At 49.0% G+C, this 15,437-nt stretch overlaps 1 protein-coding gene across 4 annotated transcripts in view; it reads left to right on the top strand.

The window, feature by feature from the left end:
- The window catches only part of AFAP1L2 (actin filament associated protein 1 like 2), a 66,920-nt gene extending 55,564 nt beyond the window's left edge, over positions 1–11,356 (top strand). For all 4 annotated transcript variants that reach the window (XM_036385895.2, XM_036385894.2, XM_036385897.2 and 1 more), the window contains 13 exons: positions 92–271; positions 837–926; positions 1,682–1,766; positions 2,387–2,491; positions 3,014–3,225; positions 4,878–5,023; positions 5,902–6,013; positions 6,650–6,886; positions 6,975–7,140; positions 7,386–7,553; positions 7,823–8,004; positions 8,627–8,755; positions 9,101–11,356. In XM_036385895.2, coding sequence (XP_036241788.1) covers positions 92–271; positions 837–926; positions 1,682–1,766; positions 2,387–2,491; positions 3,014–3,225; positions 4,878–5,023; positions 5,902–6,013; positions 6,650–6,886; positions 6,975–7,140; positions 7,386–7,553; positions 7,823–8,004; positions 8,627–8,755; positions 9,101–9,127 — 1,839 coding nt within the window. In that variant the 3' untranslated portion in view covers positions 9,128–11,356. The remainder of the gene's footprint in view (positions 1–91; positions 272–836; positions 927–1,681; positions 1,767–2,386; positions 2,492–3,013; positions 3,226–4,877; positions 5,024–5,901; positions 6,014–6,649; positions 6,887–6,974; positions 7,141–7,385; positions 7,554–7,822; positions 8,005–8,626; positions 8,756–9,100) is intronic.
- Positions 11,357–15,437: the final 4,081 nt, after the last annotated feature.

Below are 15,437 nucleotides of genomic sequence, written 5' to 3'. Positions count from 1 at the left end.
ACTTCATGCATCACCTGTGGGGCTGAGTTCCTGCCAGTGAGCAGGAAGGCTCCTCCTCTGCCTCTCACCCACTCCTGTCTCCCTTCCCCAGTGCTACAAGAGCTCCAAGGACCACAACCCCCAGCTGGACGTGAATTTGCTGGGCTGCACAGTCATTCACAAGGAAAAGCAAGTGAGGAAGAAGGAGCACAAGCTGAAGATCATCCCCACGAACGCCGATGTCATTGTGCTGGGGCTGCAGAGCAAGGACCAGGCAGAGCAGTGGCTCAGGGTCAGTGACACCTCCAGGATTTGTCCCACTGGTGCTCCCATGCTTTGCTGGGAGAGCAGATCTTATCTCAACCCTGTCCTTGCGTGCTCTGGCTCTCTTCCTCACTGCAAGCCTTTATACAAATATACCACTTCATTTTCATGTCCTGGGATAGATTCTTCCTGTACTCCCTGCTGCCTTCAGTGTGCTGGAGGCCCCGTGGGGACCTCCCAGCCCAGCTGCTGTGGTGGGGGAAATGTCTGGGCCGGGTCCCCAGCAAGAATTGGCTGATGGCAGGGGTAAATGTACCCTTCCCATGGGACAGCAGCAGGAGGAGGAGCCTCCTGGAGCCCAGGAGGGGCTGTGAGACGCCAGGGCTGCCTTTGCTGGCAGTCTCTCCCCGTGACTTGGATCCAGCAATTGCTGCTGGATGCCTGATGCAGCTCCAGGACAGTCCCCAGGGTCACAGGGACAGCAAACCACGGGTCTCCCAGGCTGATGTGGTTTTGCCTGTCCTAGCTGGGGGAGATGATTTGATCCTGTTACTTCAGCTCTCTCACAGGCTTTGGCTTCCCCTTCTGCACAGGTAATCCAAGAGACCAGTGGTCTGCTCTGTGAAGGGGGCAGTGAAGGAAACCAGTACATCCCAGACTCTCAGCGTCTCAGCTACCCAAAGGTACCTCTTGTCTCCACAGACAGAACTAGCACTTGGGCTTTCCAGCCCTGTTCCTCCAGTAGAGAGCAGTGTAGGTGCCTTAATTTTAAGTAAGCAAAGACTGGTATGAGTGTAACCAGACTCCTGTGCTGCTGAAAAGGAGCATTCTTGGAACTATCTTAATTTTCCTTGCATCTTAATTTTGTTGCCGTGTCTTCCCTCCCAGACTAACTCAGCATTTGGCTACCCACTGTCTAGGGCAGGAGCTGCTATCTCACCCAATGGGATGGTTGTGTTCTCCAAGAGCTTTGGGAGGGACACAGACCCTTGGATGCCAGGGCTTGGGCCATCTCTAGTCCAGGTTTAGGTGACACTCCCCTGGGAGCAGCTTGTTTCATAATAGTGGGAGGACAAAGAGACTTTCCTAAGTCTCTGGTGGGCACCCAGAATGGACCTGTTTGGGCACCTGGCTGGTTCCTCTGCCCTTGCCCCCTATAGGGACTGTCACCAGCCAGGCTGCAGGGTGCCATAGGGTGGCACCAGTGGTGCCACTGTCTCCTCAGAGGTGAGCCCAGCTGGGGTGGGATGTGTTCAGGAGCAATGGGAACAGCACAGTGTGAGTGAGCTGGCCGGAGATGGCCAGGTGAAAGCATCTGCTACAGAGAGAGTGGGACCTCATAACATGGGAGATGGGGAAAAAGGTCATTGCAGCCCGTTCTGGCTGGAAGAATGGGTCACCTGCATCTGTGGAGCCTGTGCCTGGTGCTTGTTGACAGGTGGAGGTGTCTGAGAGATACTCTGCAGCCTCCGAGAGCGGGAGCAGCACCGACGGCCACGTGGAGACAGCTGAGGCAAAAGATGGTAAAACCTTGCCCTGGGAATGACAGGGACACTGGGCCCTTAGCCTTCTGTGGCTCCTGCCACTGCCACCTCCAACTGACCTGATGAAAGCTGTGTGTGCATTCATTGCCTGGGAAGTTGATGTTCTTACCAGGATTACCTGTTGGTTCCACAGGCTTATTCACACACTGACTGATGTGCTCAGTAGGAGAATGTTGAAGAGGTTCTTTGGACATAAACTTTACCCCTCCCACCTCGTGTCCTTGTTTTTAGAGAGGAAAAGACTTGAATACAGTAAATGTTAATGGGTAATGGCTCTTAATTAAATTGTTTGTGGTGTAGGAAACTGAAGGGAGGTTGGGAACTGCCCAGCAAGAGCTGTGCAAGCACCTCCCACTGCTCCTGCAGGGACTGGCCTTTGGTCAGAGCCACCCCACGTGTAAAGCAACACAGATTAGCATCTTCCACAAATCCCTAACTGATCTTAGTGGTGCCATCCTCCTCCTGAACTCCCTGGGCTTTGGACTTTTCCAGCCTGTCCCTGAGTCACAGGTTTGCTCTCTGCAAAGGGATGTGTGTGAGGTGGGACAGCAGGCTGGGAGCTGGGAAAGCCACACATGTGTCTTTTTCATTTCTGGTAGTTAAGAAGAAGGGCACAACTGGCCTGAAACTGAGCAACCTGATGAACCTTGGGAGGAAGAAGTCCAGCTCCCTGGAGAGCCCAGAGAGATCCCTGGAGACTTCAAGTGAGTGGCAGCATGAGTCCCTCTGCAGGGATTTGCCTCGGGGCAGGATGAGCACCAGGCATCATCCTCCTCAAATGGGCCTGTGCCAGGTGGTCCTGCCAGCAAATCCATGCAGATTGTGGTGCCTGTGGCTCTCAGGGTGACCCAAGAGGAAGGGTGGGTAATACCAGACATGCACACACAGGGAATTTGTGCTGCCCAGGGTGTAGAGCCTGCAGGGAGAGTTGTGAGGGTCAGCTTGTGTTTACCACCTGGGACCAACTTTGTCCAACCAGCTGCAGCCACCTCGCTGCTCCAAAGCTATCCTGAATTTCAAGGGTATCATTTTCAAGATTTTTACCCTTTTCACCCTGTTTTGTGTGGATAGGATAGCTTGTCTTTGTGCTTTTGCTCTTTATTCGTGCTTGTGACTTTGTGTTGTGTGGTGATCTCATAACTTACCCCTTAGACATCCCCAGGCTGTCCCACAAATTAATCTGGATTAAATGGAAAATATGTTTAATGAGCTGTGATTGCTTGCAGGTTACCTGAATGTGCTGGTGAACAGCCAGTGGAAGTCACGGTGGTGTCAGATAAAAGATGGGCACCTCCATTTCTACCAGGACAGGAACAGAAGCAAGCTGGCTCAGCAGCCCCTGAGTTTGGCAGGCTGTGAGATCATCCCAGAGCCGAGCCCTGACCATCTTTACTCCTTCCGCATCCTGCACAACGGGGAGGAACGGGTTGTTTTGGAGGTAGGGTGTCTATCTCTGAGAAAGCTCTGCTCAAAATCACCAGCTTGGGTACCTTAGGAGGTCTAAATTCCAATGAGTTCCTCCAGAGGAACATCAGTCCAACAAAACAGAACCTGAAGAGCAGGACTTTGGTTGATCTGCCTGTGGTCACCTAGAATTGTGTCCCACCTCACTGGTAATCCAGGCTGTGTGTGATGCTGGCACCTCTCAGCCTTCATCTTAGGCACTCATCTTAGGGGTGACATGGGGTTCTCTGGAGATTCCCATCTCTCCCCCACTGCAGGATAACCTTGGATAATTAAGTTCTGTGGAGTGCATTGCAGATGGTTAATGTTAGATGAGAACAATGCCACTTTAGGGATTTAAGGCTGTGGTTAGGAGGAACAGAGAATTTCATGTTTTGACAGCAGAGCCCCAAAGCCATGGGGCACACATCCCAAGTAAGCCTATCACAGATCTGCCCCTGAAAGTGCAAGTGAATTCATCTCCATCTGTTACTTTCCTTTGTCTGCATCCAGGACTGTTTATCTCTAATCTTACTTCTCTCTGACGACAGCATGGTTATAGTAGGAGGTGGACAATGTGAGCAATTTCCTGTATTTTTCCAGTGGGTGGAATATTTATAGCTAAACAACTGACTTTGAGGGCATACCATGAAATTGGAAGATGTTTTTGTTTAGTTTCAGATTCAGGGTCTGTCTGTATCTAAAAAATTTTGCCCAATCACAGATGTGAAGAAGAGGTGCTGGGAAAATTTACATTTTGTGAATGGAAGAATCTGTATTTTGTTGGGATGTCAGACTCAATGTCAGACTCAATCTACGGACTGGCTGGCTGGCAGGCTTCCCAGGGACTGAAGTCTCTGCTAAATAAAACAGACTGAAAGCTCAAAATATACTTTCCAGTTTGGAAAGTGTATATATATATTCACTTGCCCTGAATTTTACTTTGTGGTTACTGCTCTGACTCCTCAAATCAGTGCAAAAAGTGGCTGCATTAGCCAACATCTTGCTTTATGTGCAGTCCCTTGCACTGGGAGGGGCATGTGGCTGTTTGCTAGAGCTGACTTCATGGCACAGAATTTAACTCTTCATGTTGCAAAATTTCAGACTGCTCACTGCAGCTGGGAATTGGGTCCTGACCATGTTAAAGCAATGGACTCTGATGTTCTAAACTCTTCCTTCTCCTCTGCAAAGAACAATGGAAGGGGTTTGTGCTCTGGGACCTCGCAGGCTCGGGTCTCCTTGCCTCTGTTTTGGCAATCCCATTGCTGCACTCTGCTGGTGCAAAATAAAACCCGCAGGCTTTCCTCACCCAAAGCTGCTCCCTGCCAGCATCTCCAGCCCCAGAGACTTCTCTTACTCTTGTAGACAGCTGAGTTGATCACCACTGAAAGGAAAATGCAGACTGACTAGAAATTTTAGGAAGGAGCAGAGCAAAGAGCTACATTTATGTAGCTGCCAAAATTTTGAATCAGTCCATGCATAGAGCTGTACTTTTAAGGCAGCCTTTAAGAGCCTACTTTTAAGTTTTATTATAAATACCCAGGGGATTGCCAGCATGCTTCCCTACCCAATCTAAGCCAGCATCAGCCCCGTGAGTGCAGAGAAACCACTGCTGCAGCCTGTCCTGTCTGTCTGATCACCCTGCAGGCAAAGTCCTCAGAGGAGATGGGCCACTGGCTGGGCCTCCTCTTGTCGGAGTCAGGCTCGAAAACAGACCCAGAGGAATTCACCTACGATTACGTGGATGCTGACAGGGTTTCCTGCATTGTGAGCGCTGCCAAGAATTCCTTCTTGTATGTCACTGGTAATGGGTTGGGGCTGGTAGAGGGAAAGCAAGCCAGAGCAGGGGGCTCTCCACTTGTGGGAGGGTGGCTGCCATGGAAATAGGAGGTGAATTCACAGCTGCAGCTCAGCCACTTTCTTTTGGGACAGGAGAGCACTTCCTGAGCTGCAGCTTGCCATGGGGCACCTGCCTGAGTGGCTGCTGCAAAAGCAGGTTGGGCTCTCAGCCACCCAGTCCATCACTGGGCCAGGGTGACTGTGCTGTGTGACGGTGGTCACAGGGGTCTTACGATGAGGGAAGAGACGAGAATGTTGACTCCATGTTTCAGAAGGCTTGATTTATTATTTTATGATATATATTATATTAAAACATACTAAAAGAATAGAAGAAAGGATTTCATCAGAAGGCTAGCTAAGAATAGAAAAAGAATGAGTAACAAAGGCTTGTGACTGACCCAGGCAGCCCAGACAGCTGGACTGTGATTGGCCATTAATTAGAAACAACCACATGAGACCAATCCCAGATGCACCTGTTGCATTCCACAGCAGCAGATAACCATTGTTTACATTTTGTTCCTGAAGCCTCTCAGCTTCTCAGTAGAAAAAATCCTAAGGAAAGGCTTTTTCATAAAATGTGTCTGTGACAGTGCTGCTGTGGCTGAGAAAGGAGAGAGCCCAGGGGAAGTACAGCCCCATTCTGGTGGGTGCTGCTTACCAGGCAGCAGCAGCAGTGATCCCACTGCTCTGTATGGCTCTGCCTTCTCCTCTGCTGCATCTGGCTGCCTGGCCTTGCCCACACCTCAGCACTGGTGTTCTCAGGTGTCTCAAAATGCAGCACTGCAGAGCCATGCAGCAAATCCAGTCCCCTGATGGGATGTCCTGTTCACAGGCTAATGCAGAGGAAATACTCTGAGCCCAATGCCTACATTGACAACCTGCCCAAGGGCAGGGTGCAGCAGGAGGAGCTCTATGACGACGTGGATCTGCCAGACCTGCCTGTGGTAAGAGAGCTGCAGGGAGCTCTGGGGGCACCACAGCAAACATCTGCCCATGGGGAGTCTCCAGCAGTGCAAGGGGGGGATTCCCAGCCCCTGGGGAGATCCTGGCCTTTGCAATGGAGCAGAACCAAGTGTGGAGAGGAGTTGCTAAGGAATGGGAGAGAGGTTTCCAGAAAGGGGCTGTAGGGATCCTCAGGCAGCTGGGATAAAATTCCACGGTTTTCATCAGCAAACAGCACGGATTATTTGGTGATAGTGCGCTTTTTGGATCCTAGCCTTTCAAAATTCCTTTTTATGTCTGTAAGAGCAAGTCCTGTGTGAAAGGATAAGAACAATGGGTCATGCTGGGAATGGGACTGTCACCTCAGGAAAGGCAAAGAATGTGGCATGGGTTGCTGGATGTACAACAGTGTGATATCCTTGCATGGGGCTGTTGCTGCTATCAGAGAGACCTATTGAAGGAAAACAGGAGGAGCCTTTCCTTCAGTACTTCAAAAAGGCCTCTGTGGAATGACTCAGAGACTGGCATTTTAGTTCCTCTAAGATTTTTGGAAAATACTCCAGATTGCCTGAGATAGTGCTGCTCTGCAGTGAGATGTTTCTTGTACTTCTAGTTGCAGCAGATGGTCTCTTTTGCAGGAAGAAGCACCCAAGAGTGAGAGCAAACTGGAGGGGGATCAAGACAGAGTGTATCTGGATCTGACCCCAGTGAAGTCCTTACTGCACTGTGCTGGCAAGATGTCATGCCAGTCTTCCCCCCTTGGGTCACCATCCCTAGAAAGGGCTGCCAAGGCTGCCCCAGAGAGCACAGCTGAGACAGCCCCCATGGCTAAGGAAGCTGAGCCCTGTGCTAAGGCAGCAGAGACCTCGGAGCAGGTACTGTCCAAACTCTGAAACCAGACCAGGCTTAATCACTGAGCCACTTCCCTACACCTCATCATCCCACTTCACTTCTCCTTCCCAGAAACACCCAGAGAAGCCAGAGGCCGAGGAGGCTGTGCCACGGGTGCCTGCTGTCAAAATGCAGAGCCAGCAGCAGAGCAGTGTGGCCCCCGAGGTGCCAGCGGGCCCAGTTCCAGCAGGCAGTCCCCAGCTGGTGCCTGCACACCGGCCCAAGATGCCACTGCCAGGTGGGTGTGCTGCTCAGGTGGCCCAGATGCCACTGCCAGGTGGGTGTGCTGCTCAGGTGGCCCGAGGGTGCTTAAAGAGAGGCGGTGCCCTGTGATTTGACTTGCCTCTGCTCTCCAGCAGTCTGTGTGCTGTGGTTGGTGACTTCTCAGACCTTCCCTTGTTTTCTTTCCAAGCACCTGAAAAGGTTTTCTCCCTCCTGCTTTTTTCCCCCTTACTGAGGTTGTTGTTGGTGGGCTGTTTCCAGCAGGAGCAGTGGAAACCAAGCTGGGCAAGAACAGGACAGAGGCAGAGGTGAGGCGGTTCACGGAGGAGAAGGAGAGGCTGGAGAAGGAGAAGGATGAGATCCGAGCTCAGCTCACCCAGCTGCGCAAGGAGAGGCGGGAGCTGAAGGAAATGCTTGGTGGCAGCACAGGTAGGGCAGGGCAAGGTGGGATGTGTGGAATTGAGACAAGCTGGGGCTCTGGAGATGGAGGGGGCAATGAACCTGGCCCTCCTGGGACCAGAAGAGATGGGGAGAACCTGGTGCTTTGAGCCAAACCACATAACCCAGACTGCACTAGAGCAAGAGCCACATCCCTCTTGGGATAAATCCCAAGGAAAATGTACAGGACATGCCCTGATCCCTGCTCCCCTCAGGAGCTCCCCAGGTTCCCAGCAGGCACCAAATTCCTCTTCCTACAGACAAGAGCCTGGAGCAGAGGCTGAAGGAGATAGATGAAGAATGCAAAAGGAAGGAAAGCCAAAGGGTGGACCTGGAGCTGAGCCTGGTAGAGGTGAAGGAGAACCTGAAGAAGGCAGAGTCTGGCCCGGTGACACTGGGCACAGCAGTGGACACCACACACCTGGAGAACACAGCCCCACGGGTATGTGGGGCACCCCTGGGATGCACAGCAGCTTTCTGGCAGCTAGGCAGTCACACAGTGAACTGTGTGACTCAGCCTGCTTAAAAATGTAATAATTAATAATAGCATCAGTGTAATATGCAATCTCGCATGAATGTATAGCTAATATGTCTGTATTGACTATTATATATAATATACATTATGTAATAATAATCTAATGAGGTAACAGCAGTAATGGGGAAGTGAAAGGTGGATGGGGCTCAGGAGAGTGGTTGTATTTTCCTGCAGGGCCTTGAGCAACACCCTCCAGAGCCATGCAGGTCTGGACTCAGCTCCTTCTGCACTTGGCTGAGCTAAGGGATGGATTTTGCAGATTTGGGCATCTAATTTCCTTCTTGGGAACTTGTTTTGCATGAAATGGAGATCTCCAGCACCTGCACCTTGCTCTGTATTTCTAATTCTGGAGTCCTAAAAACCCAAACACATCACAAACTCCCCTGGTGTTTTTTTGAAATTGGCATGTCACTGAAAAAATGGGCCTCAGTGCAAATGGGATGATGCTGTGACTAGGAGATGGTGGGAAAAGGCAGCAATCTCTCCCAGTAGTCTGTAGTCATGATCATTGCTCTGATTTTTATTGTAGGTTCAGACAAAAAGTGCCAGTCCAGCAAACAGCACAGAGAACTCACCAGTCAACTCAGCCACGGCTTTAAAAAATCGGCCCTTATCTGTTATGGTCACAGGGAAGGGAACAGTCCTACAGAAAGCTAAGGTGAGGTACAGCTGGAAAATCCATCTGGGACAGCCTCTGCCTTTCCCTTCTGGCAGTGGAGCAAACTGGCTGTGGTGGGATGAGTTTGTGGGGGGGTCCCATGTCTGGGAAACACCCCTGACCAACACAATTCAGACACATCAGTCTGATTTTCCTCCAGTCTTTCCACCTGTGTTTGCCTTGTCTACAATTTAAATGAATAAATACATGCATTGTTTGTAACTTAAAATATCCCTGACCCACCCTGTAGCCAAAACCACTTGGGGACCAGACAGTCGTGTTGATCCCATGCACGTTATGTTGCCTGCTTTGCATTTTGACTAATTTGCCTTTATTCCTTGGCAGGAATGGGAGAAAAAGGGAGCTAGTTAGAAGCACGTTGTTCAGACATGGACTAAAGACTCAAATTGCCCACGCTTGGCCCAGGGGATTCAACCATCTGTCAGTGGAGGTTGGGTGTTCAGCACCACCACACACCAAGTGCCTCCTCCACGCGGCGCCCACGGCTCCGACGCAGCGCTGGAGTCACGGCTGCTGATCAGAGTTATCCCACATGAACCTGTTCTTTCCAGACAAATCCCAACCGTGTAGCTAAAACAATAACAGCCAGTGGCAATCCTTCCATCAAAGTCCTAACCCAGCTGATGTAAACAAGAACGTTACTGTACATAGGGGGTGTTTTGTGTATTTCTACTCTGAAGGTTTATCAATTAAGGTTTCTATATTAGTGACTGTAGTGGATTCAGAAGGAACCTCTGCTGTTCCTCAGCCTGGTGAGTTTGTACCTGTCCTGATAAAGTTGTCAACCTGTCTTGCTGCCAGTCATCACTCAGCTGCATTTCATCCAGCCTTCAGTCAAGGGCTATCCCCAAGTGTGAGCAATTCTTCAAACATGAATGAGAAGCACACAGCAGCCTGTCCAGGCATTTTTTAATCAGTGTCCTGATGCATTCCAGCATCTCCTACCAGCTGCAGGTTTGCTAGAATATTGAGCTGCTCACCTTCTCATGCTGTAAGCTGTGTTACAGACTGGCAGCACCAAGAGCTCTGAGCAAAGATGATCTGCCAGATTCAGTTAGCTTTCTTGAAGATCTTACTTCACCTGAGAAGTTTGTTCTTAAAAAAAGGAAAAAAAAAAAAGGAAAAAAAAGAAAAAAAATTTGAGGGCTTGCTCAGCTGTTTCATGGGAAAGCTGGATCCCAGTGCATCCTTCAGGGATCCCCTTTCCCAAGAGAGGGGAGGTAAAGCAGTGCCCATGCTGCTGCCCCCAGCTGTGGTGCAGCTGAAGCCGTCCCTGTGTCCCTCCCCACTGCTGTAAGGCTGCACTGCCAGGGCTCTGCTGGACCTCTTGGTGCTGTCACCCTCATTTCCTGATCATTAATACAGCCTTTGGGCCCTGGCAGTATGGCCCCCAAAGCCCACCCCTCTCTACCCTAGCCAAGCTTTCTAACGAAAGAGGTTGGAGATTTGGGACAGCTAAACTTAGAGACATTGAAATTTGAAGGGTGGCAGTGGGTTAGCAGAAATCTATGCACTCCTCCCCTCCCTGTAACCTGCTGGCACGTGTGATGGCCTGGAGACTCCTCTTCCTGTCTCCTCTGATGGCCCTTCAGAGGCCAGGCTCAGGAACTGGGTTGATGGATGGGGCTGGAGCTGTTTTAACCCTACAAAGTTAAAGCAGTACCAGTTCCCAGGGTGGATCATCCATGGGGCCCTGTGGCTACACCAAAGCCAAGGTAAAGGCAGACAGGAAAAATGCTGTACCTTCCTCACCCTGGAAAATATTTAAAGGCTTGAGAGCACCTCTAAAGGGCTGTCTTGTCTTCACACAAAGGCCAAACAGCTAGTGGGAGCCCAGGGCTGTGATACTCAGAGCTGGTGCTGTCATTGGGGTGAGTGAGAATGTCCTGATAGGTTCTGGGCTTACTTGCCCCCACCACAGAGCCAGGGTGCAACAAAACACTTGGTCAGGCTATCCTGGAAGCAGGAAAGGTGACTGTCCTCCATTTTTTTTTTTTACTCTTTAGTTTCCACTGTGGTGCAGATGGAGGAGTTGCCAATGCCAGGCCTCAGGAGCCTCAGCTGGCAGGTTGGCCCTGTGCAAGGTTTTGCACATAGGAAAAAATCATGCAAATAAACGGCTGATTCTGGTTCAGGATCCTGGGGATTTCCTTCACCAGAGCACCAAAAGGCCACAGACTCCATGAAGGTTTTTTTTTTGGCCCATGAAGAGCTGGCAAGAGCCCCTCTCTGTACCTGAATATCCGTGTACACCGTGCCCTCAGTGTAGACCCTGCTGCCATCCTCCCTCAGTGTACACCCTGTGCCATCCTCCAGGAGTTGTCCAGACATTTCACTGAGACAGCCATGGGCAGGAGCAGCTCTGCTTTCCCCCTCACAGCCCAGTCAGCCTCAGTGCTCCTGTTGGGATGTCTTTGTGAGGGAGTGGTAAACATGGGCAAGTCCATTTTCCCCAAACAAGAAATGTTAAACAATGTCTCTGTGTCCCCATTGTTTTCCTAACTCAAGGCATTTCCTTTGTTGTAACTGTGACCTATAAAGTGGCTCTTTAGAGGGTTTTATAATAAAATGTTGAGTATATTATGGTACCAGTGGTTTTCTCAGTAATGGGGCTTGTCCCTGCTCTACTTCCCAATAGATTTCAAGTACATCAAATCCCCAATACCATTAGTTACTACAAATCCTTAGCTATGCAGTGAACTGTACACTTCAACTGCAGTGAACTGTAGCTTAAATAGTACTGATTGCACCATCAAGAAAAACAATTTTCAGAGATCTAACCCACTGAAAAACAGCAGTAATCCTAACAATATGCATGAAGACATGTAACAGATTCCTGCCTGTATGTCTGTCTCTCTGTAGCAGTCCTCTTGCCCAGAACCAGCAGGGAAAATCTTCCATTACCTTCCTCTGGCCACTAGATAGCAACTGTGTGCAGGCTTAGTGCCTGCTGCAGTCTGAGGGAAAACCGGGATGGGCTTTAGCTGGGAAGGAAAGAAAAGAGTTATAAAAGGAAACAGTGGAGGCCTTTACAGAACAGACACCAAAGCAGGCACATCTGTGAAATATCTCTTGGTGGCTCCACTCCCACAGACAGCTTGGGCAGGCACTGTAGCTACAGCACAAATTCCTGGGCCAGGTCTGAGCTGACTCCTTGACACAAACATGCCAGTGACCTCCCTGGTGTCCTGTCAGCCTCTGAGCCCAGGAATCCCCAAACAGCTCGATTTGGGGGGCTGGTTTGGTGCACTGAATGGACAGCAGCAGCAGCTGCTTTTGTCCTTGCCCAGCATCACTGCCCCATTGCCTACAGCTGCTTTGGAACACCCCTGTATCAGCTCCAGCTGATAAAGTTGCTGCTTTGTTGGTCATTCCACTGCAATCCTCACCTGTGCACACTGCAGCCAGCCCACCATGGGGCCTGAAGTGTCCCCAGCAGAATTCCATATTCTTCTGGAGGGAAATTTCCTGCTACAAACCATTTTCCTTTGCAAGTTTCTCATTGAAGTACCTCCACCTTTCTTGCTTTGGCTACACAGAACCCCACAAAAGCTCCTGGGTGTTCCTGACTAGCACACCAAGGCTGCTAGTGGCCATGTTGATTTCCCAGTAAGACAGAAGTAAAGTGACAGATTTTAAAGGGAAAAAAAAAAAATTCCTCATATCAATGGAGAGGTTGGCCTGAATGTTTGTGTAAGATGTCTCAGGTATGAATCAAATTCATTTACTCCTACTGCAGGCTGAGATTGCAGGGGGATTTGAAGCTGAAGAAGCCAGCTGGCTTTACAGGGAGCACCAAGCAGAGCTCTTGCAGGCTAGCCTTGGCTTTTGGTATGCAGGGAGAAAGGCACAGTGGGGTCAACCCCCAGGTTCCCTGCTGCAGCCTTTACAGGACAGCTGCCATCCAACATTTACTCACCACAAACAGCCATGGTTTGGCTTGCTGAGGGAATGTAAGGCTAAAGGGGGTGAAAATCGTGGCACTTACTTAAATCCCATTTTTAAAGGAGAAACAGGCTCTCTCCTGGAGTCAGCAGGCCCAGGACCAGCAAAGCTCACCCAGGAATCCTCCAGTGTGAAATTCAGAGCTCCATTAGCAAGAGCAGCCCAGACACTCATGACAAGCTGGCACAGACAGCATCCTCTGAGCTCCTGTGATGCCAGACAGGATTAGTGCTGGCTTTGCAGGGACCCCACCTCCCCAGTGCCTGTGCCAGCCTCAAATATTGACCCAGCCTTAAGGGAATGGGCTCCCACCAGGTACAGGCTCATTAAATATTTCTGATTGAACCACGGCAAGTCTGAGAGTGAATTTAATAAGGGATCATGTCAGAGACCCAAGTCACTTACCTACTTAATCTTTTTTAATTAAAATTTACAAAAGAAAAGGCCCTGAGATTAGCTAGGAACTTCAAGTCACATTTTTAAAAAGAAAACAGCTCCAGAAACTGCTCAGCAGTGTCCTGCTTGCCTGTGGGATCAGCAGATCTCTCCAAGACCATCCCATATATCCTAATTATCAGGCTGGCTTTTCCCATCTCCTCCCAATGCCCCATGACCTTCTTACCTTGCAAAGTGCTTTGTCTCGTACAAAAGGAGAGCTGGTGGGTGCTGCTGCTGCCAGAGAATGTCTGAGCATCTATCCAAGGCTTCAGGGATCACCTGCTTTCAGGAGGAATGTCAGGAGGAAGGTCTCATGGAGATCCCTGACATTCCTGGGGCACAAAGACCTCATCCAGGTGTACTCAGAGCCCAAAAATTTGGTTTAGAAACCAGCTTTCCTGAGCTACTCCATGAGTTTCCAACCTTTCACATCATCTCTACTTGACAAACCAATGCACAGAGATAGTTAAATCCTGTCCAGCATTAAAATGCTGTCTCCAGCATGAGATTTTGCACTCTGTGCTTCCTGAATCACACAGAGATCTTTGTGTGATGCATAAAGCCAGCAGGATGATAAAAATGCAGGGTTTCCCCAGCTCAGGACCCAGGCAAGCCTGCCTTGTCCTTGTGCAGCCCACAGGTATACTTAATAAAGTATAATTAAATAATTAAATTATATATATTTTATATATATAATGAAATATTAGTATATACTATTATTAATACTATATATCAATATATTAATTACATTATATATTAATATATCGATATATCAATATATTTGATAAATTAATTATATTGTTTCTATAATTATTATATTATATATAACCTACATTATATATAATATTCTATTAATTATACATATTATTAATATATTATTATATACTTATATATCAATAGAAATAATATATATTAATTTTTATATATATATATATATATATATATATATATATATATATATATATATATATATATATATATAAAACCCACAATAATATAATTAAAATAAAGAACTCCCAAACAGATTACACCACACCACATTAGCCACAAGCTGAAGTGCTCAGCAGCAGCACTACACACTGTCCTGCAAGCAGCACAAGGACTTGCAGAAGGCCAGGAGGGCACGTTCCAGCTGCAGAGCTGTGTCCCAGGCAATGTGAGCACACGGCTGTTTGAGGGCAGGCTGATCCTGCAGAGGACAAAGGGCTCTGAGGAGTGAGCTAATGATGCTGTTAGGGAAATGATGGCAGAGAAACCCCCAGGGAGCACAAAGCCAGCAGGGCAGCAGGGTGAGAAAAGGGGTCCCTCAGAGTCCTCACACACACTGGATGCACTCTGCTTTTGAGAGCAGTTTGTCTGGAACCCAGCCAGCTCCACAGGCACTTGTGCACCACACCATCAACCAGGGCTTTGGTGTGAGCCTGGCCAAGCCCATTCTCCCCACATGGAGAGAATACTGACAACAGCAGAGGCAGTGCTGAGCTACAGCCATGCCTAAGAAACATTAATAGATTAATTTCCCTTTGTATCCCAAATGTCAGCCCTTCAACTAAGCCTCTGTTCTGCTGTGCCTTAGGACACAGACAATCTACCGAAGTGACAGTGAAAAGAAAGCAGAATTTCCTCTTCCTCCCAGACTGGTTTCTCCCACAAGGCACGACAGTGCTCCTCCTGTCTCAGTGCCAGCTTTCATCCCTGAGAGTGCTTTCAGACCATTCTTCTTTTGACAACAAACCTGCTGGGCAATTTGTGTCTCTCTTTGTCCATCTAATGTTACTATTCAAACAGGGGGCCAGGACATTTGGGTGAAGGGATTTTTCTTCTGTTGGGAACAATGGACTCTATTCTCATGAGCACTGGCAGTCACAGTTAATATCTCTGCCTTGGCTCTCTGCAGACCTGGTTGTGCTCTCCTGAGGAGACAGACACCATGGGAAAGTCAGCAGACAACAACCCAGCACTGGGAACCATGGGCTTTGGGGGAGCAGTTCTGTAAATTTCACAGGTTTGTGGGCAAATTGATCTAGTGATGAGGTGAGGCCGATGCTCCAAAGGATGCAGGCATGTGGCCAAACTGTCTTTGGAGATGTGAGCCATCACAGCCCAATAAATTCAGAAAAGAAAGCAGCATGAACAACCTAAACAGAAACAGAATAAAGACTTGTAATCAGTTCTCCTTCCTCTTCCTCTGTCTTCCTGCATGTAATGATCTATTCACTCCAGCACCTGGCTGCAAGTGCATCATCTGTGTTACACCCCTTCAGCAAGAGCCCCAGAA

The sequence above is a fragment of the Molothrus ater genome, chromosome 8, assembly GCF_012460135.2.
Source record: "Molothrus ater isolate BHLD 08-10-18 breed brown headed cowbird chromosome 8, BPBGC_Mater_1.1, whole genome shotgun sequence".
NCBI classification, from domain to species: Eukaryota; Metazoa; Chordata; class Aves; order Passeriformes; family Icteridae; genus Molothrus; species Molothrus ater.
This window is presented reverse-complemented; position numbering and strand designations above follow the sequence as displayed.